General features: G+C 37.2%; 1 protein-coding gene across 1 annotated transcript in view; it reads right to left on the reverse strand.

The window, feature by feature from the left end:
- Window positions 1-8,504: 8,504 nt before the first annotated feature.
- Window positions 8,505-26,118, reverse strand: part of LOC126258453 (sodium/calcium exchanger 1-like) — a 208,246-nt gene continuing 190,632 nt past the window's right edge. The window contains exon 7 of the mRNA XM_049955645.1: window positions 8,505-15,427. Coding sequence (XP_049811602.1) covers window positions 15,223-15,427 — 205 coding nt within the window. The 3' untranslated portion in view covers window positions 8,505-15,222. The remainder of the gene's footprint in view (window positions 15,428-26,118) is intronic.

Here is a 26,118-nt window from a genome sequence, read left to right on the forward strand (position 1 = left end):
GATGTCTAAGTTGAGGTGGTGACTATGTTGAGAAGTGGCTGGAAGGTGTAGCTAACTGTTGCAAATAAAAAGTTTTTGATTTTCACAGTGGTTTCCATGCCATGGCTTTTGGCTTTCTGAATAGGTCTCGTATCACATGTAGGAAGGACTGAGACATATAACTTCTGGGAGAAAAAATCCATAGATAACATAGGTAGAGGACACACTGCAATACTGATTTTTATCTGTGTAGCAGATGTCTGGATGTGACTATGGTGAGAGTATTATAAGGAAAATAAACAACAAGGAAGAAAGGGAGATTAAGGTTTAATTTCCCAACAAGAACAAAGTCAGTAGAAATGAAGCACAAGGTCACAGTGGGCAAGGATGGGGAAGGAAATTGACTGTTTCCCTGTTTCCTACTCAAAAGAAGCATCCACACATTTGTCTTAAGAAATTAGGGAAGTGACACAAAACTCATTACTGAAAGGCCATGAAAGAATTTTAGTCTTAGTCCTCAACACTGCAAGTCCTCCAAGGCGAGACAGGGGGTAGGAGGAAGGATTAGGAGGAGAGGGAAAATTTCCTGAATATGATAAGGCTGACCTAATCTTATTTGTTGTTAAAAAAGTAGTTATTTGTTCAAGGATCACATTGCCATTGTGATTCATTGTAACAAGTATTTCTCAACTTAAAGTGAACATGGAGTCTCATATAGAGTTTAATAAATCAGTTAATTTTCCTCAACTGTGACTGTTTTCCTGTAAATCATACATTGGTTATAAGAAACTTATGGCATTATGCATTCACAAAAGTAAACTTTGTTAGTAAAATTATTCATTTTTTAAATGTAAATATGCAGGTTACTTTATATGCTTCAGCAGCTTTAAAAATCTTGTTGCTCAGCTGTCAAACTGACAAAACATTTGACATAGCTGTAAATAATGATAAAGAAATTGCTACAAAATTAGAAATAGAAACATACAGACCTCTAAGGCATCAGAAAACTCTGGAAACTTTTGATTATGAATATGAAGACAAGGCAACTCAAATAGACTCGAAAATCTCTTTCGAGGTTAATGTCTACTTGTGCATTTTGGACCAGGCTCTGATGTCAGTAAAAGAAAGATTTGATTTGTCATTTAGTTTCTTTTGTTTAAACTCAGCAATGTTCAAGGTAACAGCCACATTGTGATTAATTGTAATTATTTAAAGGAAAGACTCTCTGTGAATAATGGTTAATCAGATATAGATGTTGAAGACTTGTGCATAGACATTATATCATGTGAGTCCCTCTTTAACAATTCAGGCAGCTTTTCAAATGATTGTGTAGTCTCTAAATTAACAATTTGTTCAAACACAGTCTTTAAATAATCAGATGTCACCCAGGATAGTCAGTTGGGGTTCAAGTATTAAGTGCAAGACATCTATGTGACAATTCTGTGTATCTGTGAAAACATGTGTCTTGAATAGTTACCACTTAACATCTGTATTTGTATAGTGTTTGATGTACCACTTGAACTCCGAGACTTTAAGGTCTTGACAGGCTAAGCAAGCAGGGAACCATTCCACAATATCCAGTTTTGTGGCACATTAGGATGTGAAAGTGGCATGATGTTGGAGAGCATGGAAATGTGAGGGCAAACATATTTGTTGACTATGTCTGCCAATCACAAAGGATGATCACCATAGTGTGCAACAATCTCATTGTGAACCATTCATCTCTGCACTTTCTGTATCATTCCACATCATGGATCAGAGACTAAGAGCAGCCAGGCTAGGGAATTACCATCCCACACATAGACTGCCGTTAACACCACAACACGAGTGACTGCAGTTGAAGTGGTGGCGTGACCCAAAAGTATAGACTGCTGATGAATGCCATCACACTGTGTATGATGATGAATATTGGTTGTGCACTACTCAAGCTGACCATTGTTGGCAAATATGGTAGTGATCTAGGTAGAAGTACCTTTCTCCCAATGTCTTGGAGAGACACATTGGTGTAACTCTTGGTGTCATGGTGTGAAGAATCATTGGGTATGACTTCAGGTCACAGTGAATGAAGGAACTCATGATACCACAGTATGCCTTGAAAATGCTGCATCATTATATGTTACCTCTTACACAACAGTATTGTGGTTCCATTTTTCAACAGCACAATACGTGTCCACAAATGACACATGTCTCTAAGAACTGCCTGCATGGTGTTGAGGTTTTTGCCATGGCTAGCAAGGTCCCCAGATCTGTGCCCAATAGAAAATGTGTAGGAACAGTTTGGTTATCAACTATGTCCCATAGTTGGCAGCCCTGCAGCCAGATGACTAGCGCTAGTTTTGGTGTTCTTGTAAAGATAAGTCATTTTAGATTACAAAAACTGATTATGTGGTAAATAGGTGTATTAGTGTACTTTTTAAGTGTACCATTAAAGGTTTCATTTTTCTTTATGTAATATAGCAGAAAACGTGAAAAGATCGTACAGTCGGGTTACAGTTGTATTTTCTGTTTACGTTTTGGTGCAGCAAATCTACAGAATTTAGTTTAATTGTTTTTTTGCTCTCTCCAGCAATTTAACTGTAGCATACCTCTTCATTATCTAACTCACATTTCCAGAAAGTAGCTTAAAGATTAAGATGATGTTACAGAAAGTTTGCACTGTTGTTTTCGTTTACATACAGATGCGAATAGGCCAAATTTGTGGAATCATATTTTCGTGTTTACCTGTAATTTAACTGACTTATTCTTAATGAATTATTACATTTAACATGAGTGAAAAGTGCTTGACTTGCCATAGAATTGTTAGGTCAGGGCTTTGGTGTGACGGGTGTTGTAGTTTTTTCCATGTGGGTGACTCTAGTGGCATGGGAACAGGGGAAGTAAATGAGACTTGTCAGTGGTTTTGTAGTACATGTAGTAGAGATAGGAAGTTTCTAGAACAGGAGGGGAAAATTGCCGCCCTTCAGGCTGAGTTAGACAAGGCCAGGGGAGATCTTGACAAGTTAAGGAGGGAGAAGGGTAAAGAGAAGTGGGAAGTGGCAACAGGCAACAGGAGGAACAGACCGAGAACTTTGTCTGACAGCTTCGTGGTGAATGTGGGAAATAGATTTGACCTGTTGCTTCAGTTAGAAGCTGGTGAGCCTCAAGCAGTTGCAGGTGTAGACAGGACACAACAAACTTTCAGCAGCAAATTGAAAAGTAAGATAGGGAAATCAGTAAAGAGAAAGAAAGTGTTATTGTTAGGTAGTTCCCATGGAAGAGGTGTTGGCCAACTTTTGCATGATGAACTAGGATCAAAATACCAGGTCACCAATTTTTTTAAACCTAGTGGTGGTCTGGAGCAGGTGACAGTGGATTTAGGATCACTTTGCAAAGATTTCACTAAGGAAGACACCGTGGTTATAGTGGGTGGACCAGGTAATAGTATTAACAGAGATCCTCGGTACAGTATAGAGTGTGACCTGGCAAAGATAGCATCAGCATTGAACCATACTAGTGTTGAATTTGTATCTGTTCTTGGGTGCCATGACCAAACGCATTTGAACTCTTCTGTCAAGAGAGTTAATTTGGAGTTGGAACGGCTGCTTATGTTGGGTGCAGGGTCACACATTGGTGTGGTTCCTGTTGATTCTCTCAATAGGTGGGATTATACTAGGCATGGCCTTAACCTCAGCAGGAAAGGGAAGGGTAAACTGGCTGGGAAATAGCAGGAAAGTTAAAGGGGGGAGGCACTGTCATGAGTGATAAAATATGAGTGGTTATAGGTTTCAGAAAAGACCCTATTTTTAGGGTAGGGAGGACAGAAACAAACCAAGTTTTAAGAGATGTTAGGATTGAGACAAACCTTCAGTTTGAGAAAGAAACCAAAAAACATAATTCAAGCAGAATGCAACAATCAGCAGAAATTTCAACTCTACCCAGTTTTAACTCAGTCAATGTGAAATGTCAACTAACTTTATTACATCAAAATATTCGATGACTGAGAAATAAAATTAATGAATTAATTATCTGCATAGATGAATTAGAATCCTCAAACTCAGCTGACATAATCTGCATCTCTGAACATCATGTGACGACTGGTATAGAACTTTTAAGTGTTACAGGGTTTACATTACCATCTCACTTTTGTGGAGCAGAAATGGAGAAAGGAAGAATTGCCACATTCATCAGGAACTGTCATAAATTTAAGAACGTAGACATTCATAAATTTTGCCTAGAACAGCATATAGATGCATGTGCAACAGAAGTAGAATTTCACAAAAAAAATCTTTCATAATATTAAGTGTATAACGAGCACCTGCAGGTAACTTTAATCTGTTCATAAACCACCCTGAAGCCGTACTGGCCCATTTAACAACCAGAAACAAAGAAATAGTGGTTGATGATGACTTCAACGTAGATTTCCTTAAAGACTTTCCCAGTAAGAACTTATTTGAGTTAGTAACGCTATTGTTCAACTTAATTCCCACTGTAACGTTCCCCATTAGGGTAGCCAATTGCTCACTAACAGCCATTGATAATATCTTTATAGAAAAGTCCAATGAATAAAATTATATTACAAAACCAATAGTCAATGGCCTCTCAGACCATGACAAGCAGTTCCTTCTGTTAAATGTTAATACTGAACAGGACATAAAATCTGTTAAATCTGAGCTCAAAAGGGTAATCAATAAGCCAAAAATTGATTATTTTAGGACACTCCTCAGAGACATTAACTGGAGTGATGTTTACAGTGATCATGGCATGAATGAAAAATATAACACTTTGGTAATAAAGTGCTTACCTTATTTGAACACTGTTTTCCCCCAAAACTAGACAAGGTTAGAGCAAAGTCTACAAAGAAGCCATGGATTACTCAAGGAATAGGGGTATCTTGTAAAACAAAAAGAAAACCGTATCTGTCAATCCAAAACAGTTCTGATGGTGATGCTATAGCACACTACAAGAAATACTGCAAAATATTAAAGACTGTAATACGGACATCAAAGCAAATTCATTACAAGGAAAAGATAGTCATATCAGATACAAAATAAAGACAATATGGGATATAGTGAAGGAGGAGACCAGTAGAACCAGACAATAAGAGGGACAAATAACATTAAGAGTAGATGATACATTGGTGACAGATGTGTATAGTGTTGCAGAACTTTTTAACAAACATTTTATAACTGTTACTGAAAAGATGTGGTTGTCAGGTTCTGTAGATACTGCTATGGAATAACTCAGACAAGACATTTCAAGTAACTTCCATAATATGAATTTGACCCTCACTACCCCAGCAGAAGTAATGTCTATCATAAAATCTTTAAAATCAAAAACGTCTAGTGGGTTTTATGAAATATCAACAAAGTTAATTAAAAAATGTGATTCTGAGTTAAGTAACATACACTCCTGGAAATGGAAAAAAGAACACATTGACACCGGTGTGTCAGACCCACCATACTTGCTCCGGACACTGCGAGAGGGCTGTACAAGCAATGATCACACGCACGGCACAGCGGACACACCACGAACCGCGGTGTTGGCCGTCGAATGGCGCTAGCTGCGCAGCATTTGTGCACCGCCGCCGTCAGTGTCAGCCAGTTTTCCGTGGCATACGGAGCTCCATCGCAGTCTTTAACACTGGTAGCATGCCGCGACAGCGTGGACGTGAACCGTATGTGCAGTTGACGGACTTTGAGCGAGGGCGTATAGTGGGCATGCGGGAGGCCGGGTGGACGTACCGCCGAATTGCTCAACACGTGGGGCGTGAGGTCTCCACAGTACATCGATGTTGTCGCCAGTGGTCGGCGGAAGGTGCACGTGCCCGTCGACCTGGGACCGGACCGCAGCGACGCACGGATGCACGCCAAGACCGTAGGATCCTACGCAGTGCCATAGGGGACCGCACCGCCACTTCCCAGCAAATTAGGGACACTGTTGCTCCTGGGGTATCGGCGAGGACCATTCGCAGCCGTCTCCATGAAGCTGGGCTACGGTCCAGCACACCGTTAGGCCGTCTTCCGCTCACGCCCCAACATCGTGCAGCCCGCCTCCAGTGGTGTCGCGACAGGCGTGAATGGAGGGACGAATGGAGACGTGTCGTCTTCAGCGATGAGAGTCGCTTCTGCCTTGGTGCCAATGATGGTCGTATGCGTGTTTGGCGCCGTGCAGGTGAGCGCGACAATCAGGACTGCATACGACCGAGGCACACAGGGCCAACACCCGGCATCATGGTGTGGGGAGCGATCTCCTACACTGGCCGTACACCACTGGTGATCGTCGAGGGGACACTGAATAGTGCACAGTACATCCAAACCATCATCGAACCCATCGTTCTACCATTCCTAGACCGGCAAGGGAACTTGCTGTTCCAACAGGACAATGCACGTCCGCATGTATCCCGTGCCACCCAACGTGCTCTAGAAGGTGTAAGTCAACTACCCTGGCCAGCAAGATCTCCGGATCTATCCCCCATTGAGTATGTTTGGGACTGGATGAAGCGTCGTCTCACGCGGTCTGCACGTCCAGCACGAACGCTGGTCCAACTGAGGCGCCAGGTGGAAATGGCATGGCAAGCCGTTCCACAGGACTACATCCAGCATCTCCACGATCGTCTCCATGGGAGAATAGCAGCCTGCATTGCTGCGAAAGGTGGATATACACTGCACTAGTGCCGACATTGTGCATGCTCTGTTGCCTGTGTCTATGTGCCTGTGGTTCTGTCAGTGTGATCATGTGATGTATCTGACCCCAGGAATGTGTCAATAAAGTTTCCCCTTCCTGGGACAATGAATTCACGGTGTTCTTATTTCAATTTCCAGGAGTGTATTTAGCTACCTGTGTAACCAGTTGTTTATCAGTGGAATATTTCCTGAGTGGTTAAAATATGCTGAAGTTAAGCCACTGTTTAAGAAGGGAGGTAAGGAAATAGTATCAAATTTCTGTCCAATTGCACATTTCCAAGCATTCTCAAAAATCTTAGAAAAGGTAATGTACAATCAGCTTTATAACCATCTTATCACAAATAACATACAGTCAAAGTTGCAGTTCAGATTTCTGAAGGGTTCTGATATTGAGAAGGCTATCTACACTTACAGTGAAAATGAACTTAGGGGAGGATACAGTGGATTTATGTTACCATTCCTAAGTGAATCAGTGCATGCATCCAGGTTAGAAGGAGTGCAATGTCATACTGATAAGTGTGCTCATACTGCAAAGTTCTTAGTAAATTTGACTTGATTTTGTAATCACTGAATTAAGATCACATACCCTCACCTCCTGTGAAAGTTCATTTGATTTTTTCCTCCAATTCTGGGCACTTCACCTTTTTATCATGCAGTTTATTTCAAAATGGATCATTAGGAAGCTTATGTTACTTGTTTAATTTATAAAAAAAAGATGTGAAGAAATTTCTTGAGCTCTGAAAATGCTTTACTTTAAATGCTAAGCGTTGCTCAGTTTGGATTAACTGATTTTTCTGGAGTGAATTGAGCAGTAAGTACCACACTGCAGGACACAAAGCATAAAATCCTGTCAAGGCATGACCATGCAACAGAACAGTTGTATTGATGTAGCATCTGTCCTATCCTGAGTTCATGTAATCAGAAATTGGACAATCATCCTATAAAAAATTTACAAAAAGAATAATAAATATTTTTGGATCTGATTGCCATCAGACTGGCTTATCATAAATTTAAAGAAAATCATTCACTGGATTCTTCAATCTTTTTAAATGCATATTCAGTTAAAAGTAATTGAGTGTGATGTCACAAAGACATTAAGCATTGTATGATTTTTTTTTTTGGTTCTCTATAACTTGTGGCATTTATTAGGTGGGGGAAAGAGCCATAGGAAATTGTAAGAGAAGGAGCTGAGCACTTTGTAGTCTTCAACAATGGAAAGCCACCACGTAAGAGAAGGAAAATGGCTATATAATCATCATATAGAGATCCATTGCAAAAGAAATGACACAAGGGTTGGTGGTGGGGTGGTGTTAGTGGTGCTGGTAGTAGTTGCAGCAGCGCCATTGTCACTATACAAAACTACATCAGACAGAATATAAACTACTCTTTCCTTCTATATTTCTAAATATTACAATTTTTACCCCAAAATAAAATGCTGGCAGATGTCTTGAAGAATATGGTCTTGCTTTACATAATGATCTATTTTCATTTGCACCATCACATACTACTCCATAAAACACACAGCACTGCAATTGATTTCTGAGTGATTAAATACCAAGACAGTTCCCATCTTCAGGCATTTGCAGAATTTCTTGGTTTGTGTGTGTGTGTGTGTGTGTGTGTGTGTGTGTGTGTGTGTGTGTGTGTGTGTGTGTGTCTGTGTATGTAAGGGAGTTTGTGGGTACATATGCACACATATGCATGTTTGCAATTTATTAAACTACTGTAAGTACCAGATTATTCGTCTTCTCATTTTGTTATAGTTTATGAAGGGTTGGTAAAAGCAGCAACAATAAATTCTAAAAAGCAACAAAATTTTTTTATTACACAACTTATGGGACAATTGTTTTTGTCCACTATAAAATTGTAAACATCTTTCATAACAAAACAACAGACTCATTTAAGACATCCTGTCATAACAACATGTATTTATATCCTCTATATACAATTTGTTTTAAAAGTTTTCACTGGAAGAACTAAATATTTACAAAATAACTGCTTAATCAGAAATGATTTTTTTCTTGTATCTGAATTTTTTAGCTCTTACATGCAAACATCATTGAAAATGCAACACATACACTGTTTTTCTTATAATCTAAACATTTATAATGGCACAACTTGACTTTTACATTATATACAAATATACAGATATGTACAGTGGTAAATGTTGAGAGTAGACTGAGAGAAATCTCTGTGACTACCCACATCCCTCCAGAATTTTTTTATCTTGTAACTTAAACTGTGAAACTGTTTGTAGAAACTACAGCACGACAGCAGTCGCTTGTCACTTCTCTGCATATATCGTCTGTTGTTGTACATTATAAGAACTTTAATTGCAGAAGCAGTTATGAATTCCTATACCAGATTGCAGATGCTTCAGAATAAAGAGGATTGTGGAGCATTTATGGCCACATGCGTATATGAATCTCATTTGAATTTTTTTGCATATCTAAAGGGCTGATTTAAAAGGTTGTAGATAATTGATTGTTATTTCAGTTATAATTCACAGAGTATTTAAGTTCTTCAGCTTGCAGACAGGTTATTTGTGTGTTCAGAATACAAAAGTCAGGAATGAAGACTAACTACATATGAGACAAAAGATGAGAATAAAGTCACCAGTCACTGAAGCTGAAACTGATATCAGGATAGTAGGTACTCAGAAGAAAAGATGGAGAATGTCAAACAAAAACTTAATGAACTGCTAATCCTTTGGATCAGAAGTTATGCAGGACAAGAAAAACAGTTCAAAGAATAGGCAAAAACAGTAACCAATCTCTAAACTCTTTTGTTTTGTGTGACTAGTATCTTTGTTCCAGTTATTGCAGTTTCAGCAAGTGATAGGTAGGTGCTCCTCTTATGTCTTATACATCATTGCGTGACATCCCAGATAGGAGACAACAACTTGTAAAAAATAAACTATGATATTATTATATCTGACAAACAGAGAAATAACAAAGTATTGTTGCTACTTTGTTTAAAATAATTGTGTTCTTAATTCACAAACAGCCTACAGAAATAAACACTAAAATACATACAATAAAGAACTGTACTGGAGTGGCAACATTGTCCACAAAGTATTAGGTGACATAGGTGTAATTTATTTGGGTAACAAACATGATTATCATGAACCATAGCACTTTAACTGGATGCACAAGTATAAAATTTTACATATGGAATATAGTTCAATAAGTTAAAAAATGACAGGAATGGCAAATGCAACTGGTACAGCAACAACTATAAATGATATGTTAATATTTTTATGTTGTTACTCTGTTTGAGACAAAAAAAACATTGTAAGTATTTTTTTCTCTGTCCAGTTGGCCTACATGTAACTTTCTGTCACAAAATTTGAAATGTCATCAAAGAGCTTCTTCTCTGTTATAAAAGCTCATTCTTACAACACCAGTATTAATTCTGCCATCATGAAGACAATTATTTATTTTGTCACTTGATGATATTAGCCATAAAGCAATTAAAAATAAAAACATAAGGGGTAATATTGATAAGTTAGGAATTTGGATAATCAGAAAATGAAGTCTATCTGCCAAAGATTTTTTATAGCTACTAAATTTAGTTTAGCAAAACTTTAGAATTCAGTAACTGTGACAGAAAATAAGCCTGCAAGCAAAGTGGAATAGGTAGATTTCGTTGTATTTCATGAAGTGGTGGACGGAGGGTGGTTGGACGGATGCACAAATAAGCTTCACCTATATGCAGCTAACTAAGAAATAACCTTTCTCATAACTCTACTGCAGCAATAACACACAGATATGTGGTGATAAAATACTTCTGTATTCTACTGATCAAAACATAGGCGCTATACTGAATTTACATAATTTATTATTGTATGTTGATTGATATATCATGACTGTTGGCAGTTTTTTATAATGTCATTTAAGTAAGTGGAGTAAATCAACACAATCTACCAAGAGCAACTGCAGTTCTATGATGATGAAATACATAAGTATACAATCACATTAGTTACTAAATTTTATCTCTGTTTTATTCATAGTGCAAAATATATGAAGATGAATAATTATTAGCAATTGAAGTATTTTGGGGGAAATAATATTAGCAGTAAAGAGACACAATTCTAATGGGAGAACGTGAAACAAAAGCACTTTCTGGAAAGTTCACAGGATCAGATTACATTTTCGTCACACATAAGTTCAAAGGAACTTTATAATTGGCTCATATCAATGTCTTTTATGTGGAACAGACCACAACAATATTTCAGCAGAATATAATCAAAGCATGTTTAGTGAAAATAACTCTGCAACCGAAGCTATTTATTTCATTACTGATGTAATTACTCAGTGTGCTATTTGGTTTTATGATAACAATATCTTCAAATTCACACTTTTGATTGTAAAGTTTTTTCCATTTTTGCAATAAAACAACAATACAAAAAAATTGTTTATTTCCCCTACTGACACTTTATGTACATGGATTACTGTAATATCACTAATAAATAGCCACACTAACCATTCTGTATTGCATGACAAAATGGTTGCTTTTTGAGCTTTTCTTGTTATACATTTTTCTCACATTTCTGTATTAGTTTCAGGAGGAATAGACCGTGACCTCTGTGGTATATACGATGTATTAATTTATACAGTGGGCATGATACAAAAATATAATGTGAATACTTACACAACGAATACAAAGCAGTGTATTGTATGAATAGAAATATGTGATATAGTCTTAAAATTTTCTTTTTTCATTTCACAGGTACAGTATGTAGTTAATTTAAAACATATACAAAAGATGTTGTAGTAACTTAGCTGCTCCTTAATTTTTTAATTTTATAAATATAAGCAACAAAGACTTCAACAACTGAAAATATTTTCTGATGTTGCTGACACAATATTCATGAGTGTTCTTCTACCACAATAAGGAGTTAAGAAGGCAGTCATTTCTCTGTGTAACCTGGAAATTATGGTTCTGAAGTAGGAACTTAGCAGCCATGATGACAAGCATTCCACATATCTTTAACATAGAACATATCTGACTTTAAGAATTTTCTGTATATGTTATAAACCTTAAGTAAATAAATAAAAGAGGAAAATATTTTGTTAATGATTCTTGTTCTTAGAATTCTAACAAAATAATGCCTTTACTGTACAAAACTACATGATATTATACCTATGGTACAACCACTATTTGTGTAACAGTTACAATTTTACAGTGCTTTAATGAATGGACAAACTGTGTGTACTTGGGATATTAGGCTGCTAGTACACCAGCTTCTGCTGTGTTCTAGTGACATGTAGTTCAGATGTGTATGTTTTTTAGAACAATGAAAAACAGAGACTATATGGACAGGTTTTTGTGGCAGTTCAAGGACACTTCTGAATTGTAATTGAAAGTCAAAATGATGGAAAGTAAGGCGAGAAAGCTAAAATCACCAGACAAAATACAAAAGGGTGAAGTTTACTGAAGCTTATTGGTGTTTCTGTTTTAAATACTTCTGGATTTTGTGCAAATTCACCTTTTCCATTTACCTTTATGCATTCTGAAATATTATTCTGTTATAATAATTTTTTAAACTCTCTCGATTTGTAAAAGAAGTATTGTTTATTGCTACAGCAAAAGTTTAGCTTTTGACATAACAGGGTGTTAGAAATAACAGATCAGCTTAAAGATAGCACCTTTGTTACTACCTGTTAATTTAAATTCCTTTTTTTACCTTCTTGTTGTAGGTGTGAAAGATGTACTCTCCAAAAATAAACTTTATGCGATTATCAGTTTTGCTCTGTACTATATGTCTTTGCAATGAAATCTACCTTTGATCTTATTCTCATTTTGAATGTGCCTCAAAGTGGCTTTACCATACATAAAAAGAATTAATGTTATTAAAGATTTTAGAAGCCTATTTACAGAGAACAGGAAGATCCAGGAAGTCAAATCTAGATTATAAAACATTAGAGATATTAAAAATGCACAAAGACAAAAGTTTGCAAGTTAAATTTCAGATGTGAGAAAGAGATATTTCTTTAAAAGTATTTTAAACTTCTTTATTATATGTATAATTTTTTAATAGGCAGCAATGATTATTATCACTGCTTCACTACATTAATGTCAGATGTAGAATTGTGCAGGAGAAGTAGATTGTAACATGCTTTACTCTAATCATTACCATCCATGATGCGCTATGAGTTGTGGACAAAGTTACTTGAGGTCAGTTATCACTCTCATTTCTCCGTCCAGGACAATCCCCTAAAGGTAATTTTGCATCTCTGTTGGAAATTGTTCAGTAGATTTTAATTTGATGAAATAAATAGATTAAACTTGTATTGCACAACACTTTCTTTTTATTCATCAGTGCCAGCTCCCTTTGTTCATATAATTATTTGCATTTTTTTGTGTTGGCTTAAAGAGATAGTAAATGTAGACACATACAAAAAGAATATGTATTTAATAACTTTCATTTGCAACAGTTTTTTGAAATGGGAATACTGCGAAGGGAAATATTTACAACAAATGCTTGGGGACAGAGATAATACTTATCTCATGTTGATTTAATACACATGGAATAAATGTCAGATTATCAGTTTGTACCACCTTTTGGGGCTTACCGAGCAGAAATGATATGACTGTAAATGTTCCACAGTGCGTTCTTTATACCTCAAAAGAAAAAACATAAAGTGCATTTCCACTGTGATACTTGTGACGGGGAATATTGTCTAAAGATAGAAAATTTGAAACATCATTCATGACAATGGTTGCAGGAGATTTAGTGTTGTTGTCTCCTGCCCGAGTGTGGAAGTGTTCCAATAACAAATGTGTTATTTGCCAATTAATCTCTTTCCGAGAATATATATAAAACAGTTAGTAAGGTGAAATAAAAAGGAAGGAAGGAAGATTAGAGTTTAAATGTCCCATCAGCAGGGAGGCCATGAGAGATGGCCAGATGAAATAGGCTGAACACCAAAGTTAAGAAATCGAATATGCACAAAATATCAGTGTCCACTGTTAATTCTGGCATAAAGTACAAAGTGCACCAGAAAACTTCATGTGATTAATTTTCTTGCTTCCATCAGATTAACCACTTTCTACAGGAAAATTACATTATGTACTTCATGAAATATACAGATATCAATGGATAATGAAATATACAGATATCAATGGACGTGGGAAATCACTTCAGGAGTTTGTTTCCCTATAATTTTGTCAAAACACTGAGCTCAAAGGAGGTGGTATTCTTAAATAAGCCAGAACTAAAATAACAAAAGCAAAGGCTATCAGTGTGGAATGATAACTGTAGACAATAATTATGAGATAGTTGGTGATGATGCTCTCATGTCTTTTTATATATTTTTTAAAAATAGAAATGGGTGCATGCTTACAAATACACATGACACTGGGAATGAATAGTACCTGGATTATTTCTTACCCTACACAAATATACAACCAGTTGTCACATAACACCCTTTTCAGTTAGTACTGAATAGACAAAAACTGGATAGTGGGCCATAGTCACAGAAATAGCTACTGAATTTCCAGTTTCTGGAAATATATTGAGCAAATGGAAATGCAAATGAAAATTAAAGACTTCAATAGCACTGTCATTTTCCAAGAGTGTAATGTAACATTTGATAATTTATCATAAACATGTCAGAAAATGGAATGGTGACATGAAAGTAAAAAAAACAAGGACCCCTAAGAGTAGATGTATAAACAATTCTTTTGATGGGAATGTGTTTTGTTGGTAGTTACTTATCTCTATATCATTTGCACACCTAATCTTATTAATAAAATCCTCTTCAAATGTATCTTTTCAATATTTACTCCACAGATCAGCACACATGAACACCTTCACTTTGATTGAGTTTATTTTCAGTGTTCTTGTACTTTTTTATATTAAATTTTGCTTTCAAAGGAACAATAACAAATGAATGGGAAGATTGAGAAGTGGCAATGCTACATTACACTCATTTCATGTTGATTGTGAAAACCATATCAAAATATTTCATTTATTAACAGACTACATATTTGAAAACATTCTGAAACTCAACCCATAGGTTTCTGTTTTTACCATCATTTAGCTTATAGAGATTCATTAAAATCACCTGAAACCAATATATGGTACTATAGGCACATCATTTATTAAGGTCACTTCCAACTCTTTGGCAGTTAGAGGCTCAATAACACTACATTCTGGATTGAGTTCCTATAGAAATTACATCTCTCTGCTCAAACTGCAGACATGCTGTGATCCCCATCATGTATCCACCTGCTGCATAAGCAGTCACAACAAGTGTGCTTTATAGTACATCTCACACAATTCACATATATATTCATTTCAGAGTGCATGACCTTATGGCAAGATGGCGCCCCAAGTAACAGTATTACCAATCATGTCCTTGCCATAATGAATTCAATTCTGTCACTCAGTTTTCTAACAAAAAGTCAGTTCTTGTTGTGATGTGCGATTTAGAACATAAATGGTGCCATTTCCATCTCTACAGAACAACTGCAGTTATCTTACAAACTGGCAATGACTTGTAAAGTTGGCACCATATTACAGTTCAAATAAAACATTGTTACTTTACTGTTAAATACTCACACTTATCCACATTTAGAATCCTTTAATCACATCATAAACTTCCAAGCTGGACAGTATTAGGTATATGAGCCAGAGGGACAGAAGTACACATGTTGTTGTCCATTTTATGCATTTTGGACCACCGAGTTCACCTCCAACCATTTTGGATCTCCTCAAAACTAAGATTATTATTGCAACAGCAGCTTCTGTGCAGAATATTGTCACAGAAAAAGCCATACTGAAAAATAAAAGGGACTAATTAATTACATATGTACAACAAATTTACAAGTCATTCATTATTAATAAAACTCACATATGAGCACTCAGCAAGAAAAAATTACACTACTGGCCACTAAAATTGCTACACCACGAAGATGATGTGCTACAGACGCAAAATTTAACTGACAGGAAGAAGATGCTGCAATATGCAAATAGTTAGCTTTTCAGAGCATTCACACAAAGTTGGCGCCGGTGGTGACACCTACATCATGCTGACATGAGGAAAGTTTCCAACCGATTTCTCATACACAAACAGCAGTTGGCCGGTATTGCCTGGTGAAACGTTGTGATGCCTCGTGTAAGGAGGAGAAATGCGTACTGTCATGTTTCCGACTTTGATAAAGGTCAGATTGTAGCCTATCATGATTGTGGTTTATCGTATTGCGACATTGCTTCTCGCGTTGGTTGAGATCCAATGACTGTTAGCAGAATATGGAATCGGTGAGTTCAGGAGGGTAACATAGAACGCTGTGCTGGATCCCAATGGCCTCGTATCACTAGCAGTTGAGATGACAGGCATCTTACCTGCATGGCTGTCACAGATCATGCAGCCACGTCTTGATCCCTAAGTCAACAGATGGGGATGTTTGCAAGACATCAACCATCTGCACGAACAGTTCAACGATGTTTGCAGCTGCATGGACTATCAGCTCGGAGACCATGGCTGCGGTTACCATTGACGCTGCATCACAGACAGGAGTGCCTGCAATGGTGTACTCAACAATGAACCTGGACGCACGAATGGCAAAACGTAATTTTTTCGGATGAATCCAGGTTCTGTTTACAGCATCATGATGGTCACATCTGTGTTTGGCAACATCATGGTGAATGCACATTGGAAGCATGTATTCGTCATCCCCATACTGGCGTATCACCCGGCATGATGGTATGGGGTGCCATTGGTTACACATCTTGGTCACCTTTTGTTCGCATTGACGGCACTTTGAACAGTGGATGTTACATTTCAGATGTGTTATGACCCGTGGCTCTACCCTCCATTCGATCCCTGCGAAACCCTACATTTTAGCAGGATAATGCACGACCCCATGTTGCAAGTCCTGTACGGGCCTTTCTGGATACAGAAAATGTTTGACTGCTGCCCTGGCCACCACATTCTCCAGATCTCTCACCAAATGAAAACGTCTGGTCAATGTTGGCCAAGGAACTGGCTTGTCACAATACGCCAGTCACTACTCTTGATGAACTGTGGTATCGTGTTGAAGGTGCATGGGCATCTGTACGTGTATGCGCCATCCAAGCTCTGTTTTGCTCAATGCCCAGGCGTATCAAGGCCGTTATTAGAGCCAGAGGTGGTTGTTCTGGGTACTGATTTCTCAGGATCTATGCACCCAAATTGCATAAAAATGTAATCACATGTCAGTTCTAGTATAATATATTTGTCCAATGAATACCCATTTAGCATCTGCATTTCTTCTTGGTGTAGCAATTTTAATGGCCAGTAGTGTAAAATGTCACAAGATTTAGCAAGGAAGTTTTTATTTGAGTGAATGAAGATGTGTTAGTGTATACTGCTGATTATAGGCTCTCTGGTTTCCAGTTGGATGACTGGGTTGAAACTTTACAATTCAGTGAGTGTTGCATCCATCTCCTTCATAGAACTTTCCATCCTGAAGCATTTTATCCACCTCCGTCACTAGAATATTTCATCCTGGAAAACCTGGAGGTGTTTGCTGGTAATTAAACCAGAGATAGTGATAGCAATAATCAGTATCACTACATAATATATCACAGAGGAAGTCTAAACATTTTGATGATAAAGTAATAATAAGTTCAGGGTAATGTTAGGAACTCTCACAGTTTTATTTGTAGAATTATCATAGCATTTGTTTGCAATATGTAGGAGAGAAACCCAGGTCCTGAGTACCAGTACACTATTTTATTCATGATTCGCCTACTATAATGAGCAGTTAAAAAAATTTCTGTGCCAATGGGCTTATATAAAACAAATGAAATAGTTTCCAGTAAAATTATGAATATATGATTTGGTGTCGAATGAAAATGTGGAAGGATACTCGCTACCCCAAGAAGTGCCCAATAATGAGAGCATACATATTGTCTCCCCCCCCCCCTCCCCCCATGAACCATGGACCTTGCCATTGGTGGGGAGGCTTGCGTGCCTCAGCGATACAGATAGCCGTACCGTAGGTGCAACCACAACGGAGGGGTATCTGTTGAGAGGACAGACAAACGTGTGGCTCCTGAAGAGGGGCAGCAGCCTTTTCAGTAGTTGCAAGGGCAACAGTCTGGATGATTGACTGATCTGGCCTTGTAACACTAACGAAAATGGCCGTGCTGTGCTGGTACTGCGAACGGCTGAAAGCAAAGGGAAACTATGGCCGTAGTTTTTCCCGAGGGCATGCAGCTTTACTGTATGGTTAAATGATGATGGCGTCCTCTTGGGTAAAATATTCTGGAGGTAAAATAGTCCCCCATTCGGATCTCCGGGCGGGGACTACTCATTAGGATGTCGTTATCAGGAGAAAGAAAACTGCCATTCTACGGATCGGAGCATGGAATGTCAGATCCCTTAATCGGGCAGGTAGGTTAGAAAATTTAAAAAGGGAAATGGATACATTAAAGTTAGATATAGTGGGAATTAGTGAAGTTCAGTGGCAGGAAGATCAAGGCTTTTGATCAGGTGAATACAGGGTTATAAACACAAAATCAAATAGGGGTAATGCAGGAGTAGGTTTAAAAGTGAATAAGAAAATAGGAATGCGAGTAAACTACTACAAACAGCATAGTGAACACATTATTGTGGCAAAGATAGATACAAAGCCCACGCCTACTACAGTAGTACAAGTTTATATGCCAACTAGCTCTGCAGATGATGAAGAAATTGAAGAAATGTATGATGAAATAAAAGAAATTATTCAGATAGTAAAGGGTGATGAAAATTTAATAGTCCTGTGTGACTGGAATTCGGTAGTAGGAAAAGGGAGAGAAGGAAATATAGTAGGTGAATATGGATTGGGGCTAAGAAATGAAAGAGGAAGCTGCCTGGTAGAATTTTTCACAGAGCATAACTTAATCATAGCTAACACTTGGTTCAAGAATGATACAAGAAGGTTGTATACATGGAAGAATCCTGGAGATACTAAAAGGTATCAGATAGATTATATAATGGTAAGACAGAGATTTAGGAACCAGGTTTTAAATTCTAAGACATTGCCAGGAGCAGATGTGGACTCTGACCACAATCTATTGGTTATGATCTGTAGATTACAACTGAAGAAACTGCAAAAAGGTGGGAATTTAAGGAGATGGGACCTGGATAAACTGACTAAACCAGAGGTTGTACAGAGTTTCAGGGAGAGCATAAGGGAACAATTGACAGGAATGGGGGAAAGAAATACAGTGGAAGAAGAATGGGTAGCTCTGAGGGATGAAGTAGTGAAGGCAGCAGTGGATCAAGTAGGTAAAAAGCCTAGGGCAAGTAGAAATCCTTGGGTAACAGAAGATATATTGAAATTAAATGATGAAAGGAGAAAATATAAAAATGCACTAAATGGAGCAGTCAAAAAGGAATACAAACGTCTCAAAAATGAGATCAACAGGAAGTGCAAAATTGTTAGCAGGGATGGCTAGAGGACAAATGTAAGGATGTAGAAGTGAGTATCACTAAGGGTAAGATAGATACTGCCTACAGGTAAATTAAAGAGACCTTTGGAGATAAGAGAACCACTTGAATGAATATCAAGAGCACAGATGGAAACCGAGTTCTAAGCAAAGAAGGGAAAGCAGAAAGGTGGAAGGCGTATATAGAGGGTCTATACAAGGGCGATGTACTTGAGGACAATATTATGGAAATGAAAGAGGATGTAGATGAAGATGAAATGGGAGATACGATACTGCGTGAAGAGTTTGACAGAGCGCTGAAAGACCTGAGTCAAAACAAGGCCCCCAGAGTAGACAACATTCCATTGGAACTACTGACGGCCTTGGGAGGGCCAGTCCTGACAAAACTCTACCATCTGGTGAGCAAGATGTATGAAACAGGTGAAATACCCTCAGACTTCAAGAAGAATATAATAATTCCAATCCCAAAGAAAGCAGGTGTTGACAGATGTGAAAATTACCAAACTATCAATTTAATAAGTCACAGCTGCAAAATACTAACGCGAATTCTTTACAGATGAATGGAAAAACTAATAGAATTCGACCTTGGGGAAGATCAGTTTGGATTCCGTAGAAATGTTTGAACACGTGAGGCAATACTGACCCTACGACTTATCTTAGAAGAAAGATTAAGGAAGGGCAAACCTACGTTTCTAGCATTTGTAGACTTAGAGAAAGCTTTTGACAATGTTGACTGGAATACTCTCTTTCAAATTCTGAAGATGGCAGGGGTAAAATACAGGGAGTGAAAGGCTATTTACAATTTGTACAGAAACCAGATGGCAGTTATAAGGGTCGAGGGGTATGAAAATGAAGCAGTGGTTGGGAAAGGAGTGAGACAGGGTTGTAGTCTCTCCCCGATGTTATTCAATCTGTATATTGAGCAAGCAGTGAAGGAAACAAAAGAAAAATTCGGAGTAGGTATTAAAATCCATGGAGAAGAAATAAAAACTTTGAGGTTTGCCGATGACATTGTAATTCTGTCAGAGACTGCAAAGGACTTGGAAGAGCAGTTGAATGGAATGGACAGTGTCTTGAATCGAGGATATAAGATGAACATCAACGAAAGCAAAACGAGGATAATGGAATGTAGTCGAATTAAGTCAGGTGATGTTGAGGGAATTAGATTAGGAAATGAGACACTTAAAGTAGTGAAGGAGTTTTGCTATTTGGGGAGCAAAATAACTGATGATGGTCGAAGTAGAGAGGATATAAAATGTAGACTGGCAATGGCAATGAAAGCGTTTCTGAAGAAGAGAAATTTGTTAACATCGAGTATAGATTTAAGTATCAGGAAGTCATTTTTGAAAGTATTTTTATGGAGTGTAGCCATGTATGGAAGTGAAACATGGACGATAAATAGTTTGGAGAAGAAGAGAATAGAAGCTTTTGAAATGTGGTGCTACAGAAGAATGCGGAAGATTAGATGGGTAGATCACATAACTAATGAGGAAGTATTGAATAGGATTGGGGAGAAGAGAAGTTTGTGTCACAACTTGACCAGAAGAAGGGATCGGTTGGTAGGACATGTTCTGAGGCATCTGGGGATCACCAATTTAGTATTGGAGGGCAGCATGGAGGGTAAAAATCGTAGAGGGAGACCAAGAGATGAATACACTAAGCAGATTCAGAAGGATGTAGGTTGCGGTAGGTACTAGGAGATGAAGAAGCTTGCACGGGATAGAGTAGCATGGAGAGCTGCATCAAACCAGTCTCAGGACTGAAGACCACAACAACAACAACATATTGTTAATATAGGAATACAAGATAGCAAGTATCTTTCTATATTCCCTAGTGTGCTACGAAATGAAGAAGGGTGCTTTATCACAATTTTTAAAGCTTACAAAATAAACAAATCACCATTCAGGTACCATTCAATATGTAGATGGCAACCCCCCAAAACAAATACGCTTGAACCTTTATTTTAACAGGTTAACATTAGCATTAAAAAATACAGTGGTGTGCTGCTTGATATAGACACAGCATTTAGATATCTAGGTGTAAAACTGCAAAGTGAAATGATATGGAACGAGCGTCTAAAGATGGCAGTAGGAAAGGTGAATGGCAGACTTCGGTTTATTGGGGGAATTTCAAGTAAGTGTAGCTCGCCTAAAAAGGAGACCACCTACAGATCACTAGTACAACCCATTCTTGAGTACTGCTCAAGTTGTGGGACCCCCCAGGTCAGATTAAGAGAAGACATTAAAGCAAATGAGAGTCCCTGGGAAGGAAAAAAAAAAAAAAAACACCCTTCTTTTCACCAAACACTATTGAGAAAATTTAGAGAGCAGAAATTTACATGTAAGTTTGTAATTATAGGGAAATAATAATAATCTATAGGACCTTGTCATTTAAATAGTCAAGTAAACCTCCTTATTTACAAGAATGATATGCACTTCCTTGTAACTGAGCCTCATAAATAAAAACTGTTGGAAACCATGAAATAAAGTAATTTATTATTCTGATAAACCATAAAAAAAATGGAAAAGCTGTTTTATAGCAAAAGGATATCCCCACTGTGATAACACAAGTTCCAAATTTAACCAAAGTAATTATAGCCCCCACAGCAGCCAGATAGACCTACAACTTGTTAAAGACAAATAATTAAATTTTCAGTTTCCTAAAGACTTACATTATGCAATTTAAAACAAATAAGAAAAATAGTTATTAGTTATCATACAGTATATGAAATACTATGTGTAAAATTCCTGTGTGTCCACATGGGTAACAAGCTGAAATTGGGTTAACATATAGATGAGCTAATGAAAATGCTCAGTCTGACATATTTTCGCTTAAAAGTATTTCATGTTTTGTTGTCTTGAAGATAGGGATACTAGTCAATTTTGCAAACTGTCACTCTCTGTTGTATTGTGGAATTATCTCCTGAGGCACTACGGCTGAAGTAAATGAAGTACTTACCAAACAAGCATGAGCAATAAGAATGTGTCAAAACAGATAAATGCACATCTTGCAGTCATCTTCAGATGTCTTTGAATTTCTACACTCACATGGCAACACATTTTTTGTCAGTAACAGAAGTCACTCTCTGAAGAACTGTCGTTTATGAAACCACAATACAATTATTTCTATGACAACATCTTTTGCATCTTTTTTAGAGTTTGGAGTGATATTCAGCACACAGGGAAAGGAACTATAACATGCTGCTGGTTGATGTAAAACAAGAAGTTTGAAATATCTTCAGATATGAAAGAAGAATAAAGATGTATTTCATTAACTGGTAAACCAAATTAACTTCTATTCTGGATTATAAAACTGAGTTATTAATGCTACAATAAGTCTCAAAGCTCCTTGAAACATGCTTCTATTGTTTCCAAATGTAGATAACTGTTATTATTGATCAAAATCAGTGTAGTCATATAATTATCACGCAAATAGCAGCTATCTAGCATAACTGAGGAAGCAGTGAGTTTTTTTTAAATGGGAGTTTTCTACTAATTTTGATAGATTCATTTAAGTGTAACTAAACATAAATAGTATATATTTGCTTAAATAATTGTTATACAGTCTACAGAAGCAGTTTATAACAGTTGCTTCCCAGTGTTGTTGCATACTATACCTAGAAAAATTAATTGTTCCATTTACATGAAATTATTTGTGGTAAACAATGTATGAAGGAATGAATGAAAGAATAAATTAACTTATGAACTCATTTTAAAGTTGTTGCTGTCTTCATGTGTATTCAAAACACAAGACACAGAAATATTTATCACAAAGAAATATTTACCACAAAAGATCTACATTTCTTGTGTAACCATTTTTGCAAGACAGACACCATCGAGACACACACACACACACACACACACACACACACACACACACACACACACACACATGTAAATGCAGCTCACACACACAACAGTCTGGCTGCCAGTCTCTGGTCTCAGCAGCCAGAGACTGTGGTCGTGTGTGTGTGAGTTGCGTTTGAGCAAATGTGTGTGTGTGTGTGTGTGTGTGTTTTGTCTAATTCTGATGAAGGCCTTTTTGGCTAAAAGCTTGCTTGTTTGACAGTATTTCTGTTGTGCCTATCTGTGATTCAGCACCTTTGCTGCATGGCGAATAGCAATCTATCCTTTTCATTATATTATCATTATTCCATCCTGGATTTCCACTGATCTCTCCTAATCGCTTGACTCTGAAACCTCATTATAGGTCCTTTGTTTCCAACAGAGCTTTTATTTATTTCCTAATGTCTTCTTTCATTACTTCTTTGACATACAAGCTAAGCAACAGGAAATATATAATGAAATCTTGTCTTGCACTATTTTTAACATTTGTCCTGATTTTAAAGTTTTGCTATCTCCCTTTGTTTTCGAAGAGATTGTTGATTGTTCATCTTTCTCTACACTTAATCCATATCATCCTCAGTTTGTGTAAGTGTACTGAAAATTATCCCAATATTCACAAATACCATAATGGTATGTCAATTTTTTCTGAATCCTTATTTTTGTTAGAAAGTACAAGGTGACAACTGCTTCTCTGGTCCTTTATCTTCCCCCTACCTAAGCTGATCTTGACCCAACAACTCTTCAGTTTTCCCTTTTATGATTCTGGATTTCCGGTGATCCATGGCTCATTTTACAATGATATTGGGTATTCAGTAATGTAAAATTAAAACATTATAGATAATTTGTAAGTATATAAATCAAACATATGGAAACTAGTGTAGCAATAAATACCATTACATATAACTGATGTTAGAATTATCTGCATATTTATTATACATTAAAAGGAAGAGTAACGATCTGCATCCAAAACACAGTCATGAATACAAAAATAGATTATTAGAAAGCGTACAGGCATATTATAATAACTCTACAGTTCTTTATCACAAGCATGCACAAATCTGTGTCCCCCCCCCCCCCCCCCCCTATCTCTTGCACACAAACATATATTTCTTGATTATGTGACGTGAGCATGAGAGGTATGACATATGTCTCAAAATCCTCTTCTTGTGCCCTCTGTGGAAATGTGTTAATATGGAAATGTGTTAATAATAACTGCTCAACAGTATGCCATCTGTTTTGGAGATTCTGTCATCAGTCAAAAAAATCTCAAAATACCTGGTTTTCTAACTGATTTTAGTAAATGTACATGGTATCCTATTGACTTGGAGACTTATTTGCTCTGGGTAATCTATTTAATCAATAACTACTTCAACCTTGTGTGTCTCATGGTGTGATGGCTGTTCACCATCATACAGCCATTTGAAAAATTTCTATACATCTGCCCTTTCATTAGCACATAAGGGACAATTCCATTATGACTCTAGAGATCCAGACCTTTACCACTTATTATTCACAAATTGCATTTAATCAGTCTGCACCCAGTATAAATTTTTCCTATGTTTCTTGTTTTTCTTTCTCTCTATCTTATTAATTATGATTTTGCTACTTTGCACTTTCTGTTGATGTTCTTTCGTAACATATTTTACCATTGGATAAAAAGTATATACCATGTAATCTTATACCTTCTTGTTTAGCCAATTAACTGAAAGCATTATATCACTTATCCATAGCTTTCTTGATTCTAAATTACACTAAACACCTGCAGTGTTCTCTAATCAAAATGGATAAAATAATTTCTTAACTCTTATCTCTGTCTTGCTTATGGGAGCCTCTATCCATTACACATATTTCCGTTTGTAGTGATTTGTCTTCAATACTATTACTAAGTGTTGTTGTTACTGCTTCACAGTATTTATATATGCCCTATTCTCACCCAATTTGTCAGCATTCTTTGGCTACTCAGTTTGCTTAAAGTACTTAAGTTTTATACCACTGTTCACAGCTAATGGGCTGTTATCTGACTCCTTAGCAATAAATGTTTATCTTTTCCAGTCTTATTCCTGGTTGCTATTTGTTTATGTCATGGAATCCATATTCTCCAACAAATCTATTTTTATCCTCCTGGTTTCATTCAGGTACTGTGCATCAAGAATCCAATAATGAAGGTGCACCTTCTTGGATGGGAAATTTGTCAAAGCGCATATTATCAAAATAAAACAGCTGTTAAAAACTATGATGGGAGGCTCTGGACAATTTGTAAGTCATGTGTACACAAACAGATCCTTATTAGTGTGCCTGACAGTAAATTAAGTTATTACTTACTCCGTTTAACACCCAAACACTTTAACATAAGAACTCCCAGTAACGATAATGTTCCACCAAAATATAATGGTCCAAACTGGAGTTTCTGGCTCTCAAATAAATGAAAATCATTTCACAGGCCAAGCCTGTTTATTTATGTTTCACAGAGCACCATATAAGGGCTGACATGGTTATGCCTCAGTTAGAGGGCTATGTATTAGCTGATACTTAATGTTGATTAAATAGAGAGAAAGATGGAGCAGCAATATATGTCAAAGCTGGTGTAGCCCATAAATCATTTGACTTTAAGTATTTATTATGTAGATCTTAATTTTGAAGCCAGTGTATCTGAAATGTTTGCTGATGATATGTCTGTTACAGTGGCAATGATATACATTGACTTGCCAGAACATTATGACCACCTGCCTAATAGTTGGTGTGTCCACTTTTGGCACAGATAACAGCAGAGATGCATCATGGTATGGAAGAAATGAGGCCTATGGTATGGAAGAAATGAGGCATTGGTAGGTTGCTGAAGGGAGTTGGAGACACGTTTGCACTCAAAAGTCACCTAATGCCTGTAAATTGTGGGGAGGGCGGTGATAAGCTTTGACACCATGTACAATCACATCCCAGATGTATTTGATTGGGTTCAGATCTGCCGAGTTGAGGAGCCAGCACATCAATTGGATCTCATCACTATGCTCCTCAAACCAAGCCATTCACATTCCTGGGCCTGTGACATGGTGCAGTATCTTGAGAAATGCTATTGCTGTCAGGAGATTTGATTGTCATGTAGGGGTGTATAGTACATCTTGGCCATTGTGGTGCCTTGTGTGAGCTCCATTGGCCACATGGATGCCCATGTAAGTGTTCCTCAGGACATAATGGAACTGCCACCAAC

Source organism: Schistocerca nitens, chromosome 1 (genome assembly GCF_023898315.1).
Source record: "Schistocerca nitens isolate TAMUIC-IGC-003100 chromosome 1, iqSchNite1.1, whole genome shotgun sequence".
NCBI lineage: Eukaryota > Metazoa > Arthropoda > Insecta > Orthoptera > Acrididae > Schistocerca > Schistocerca nitens.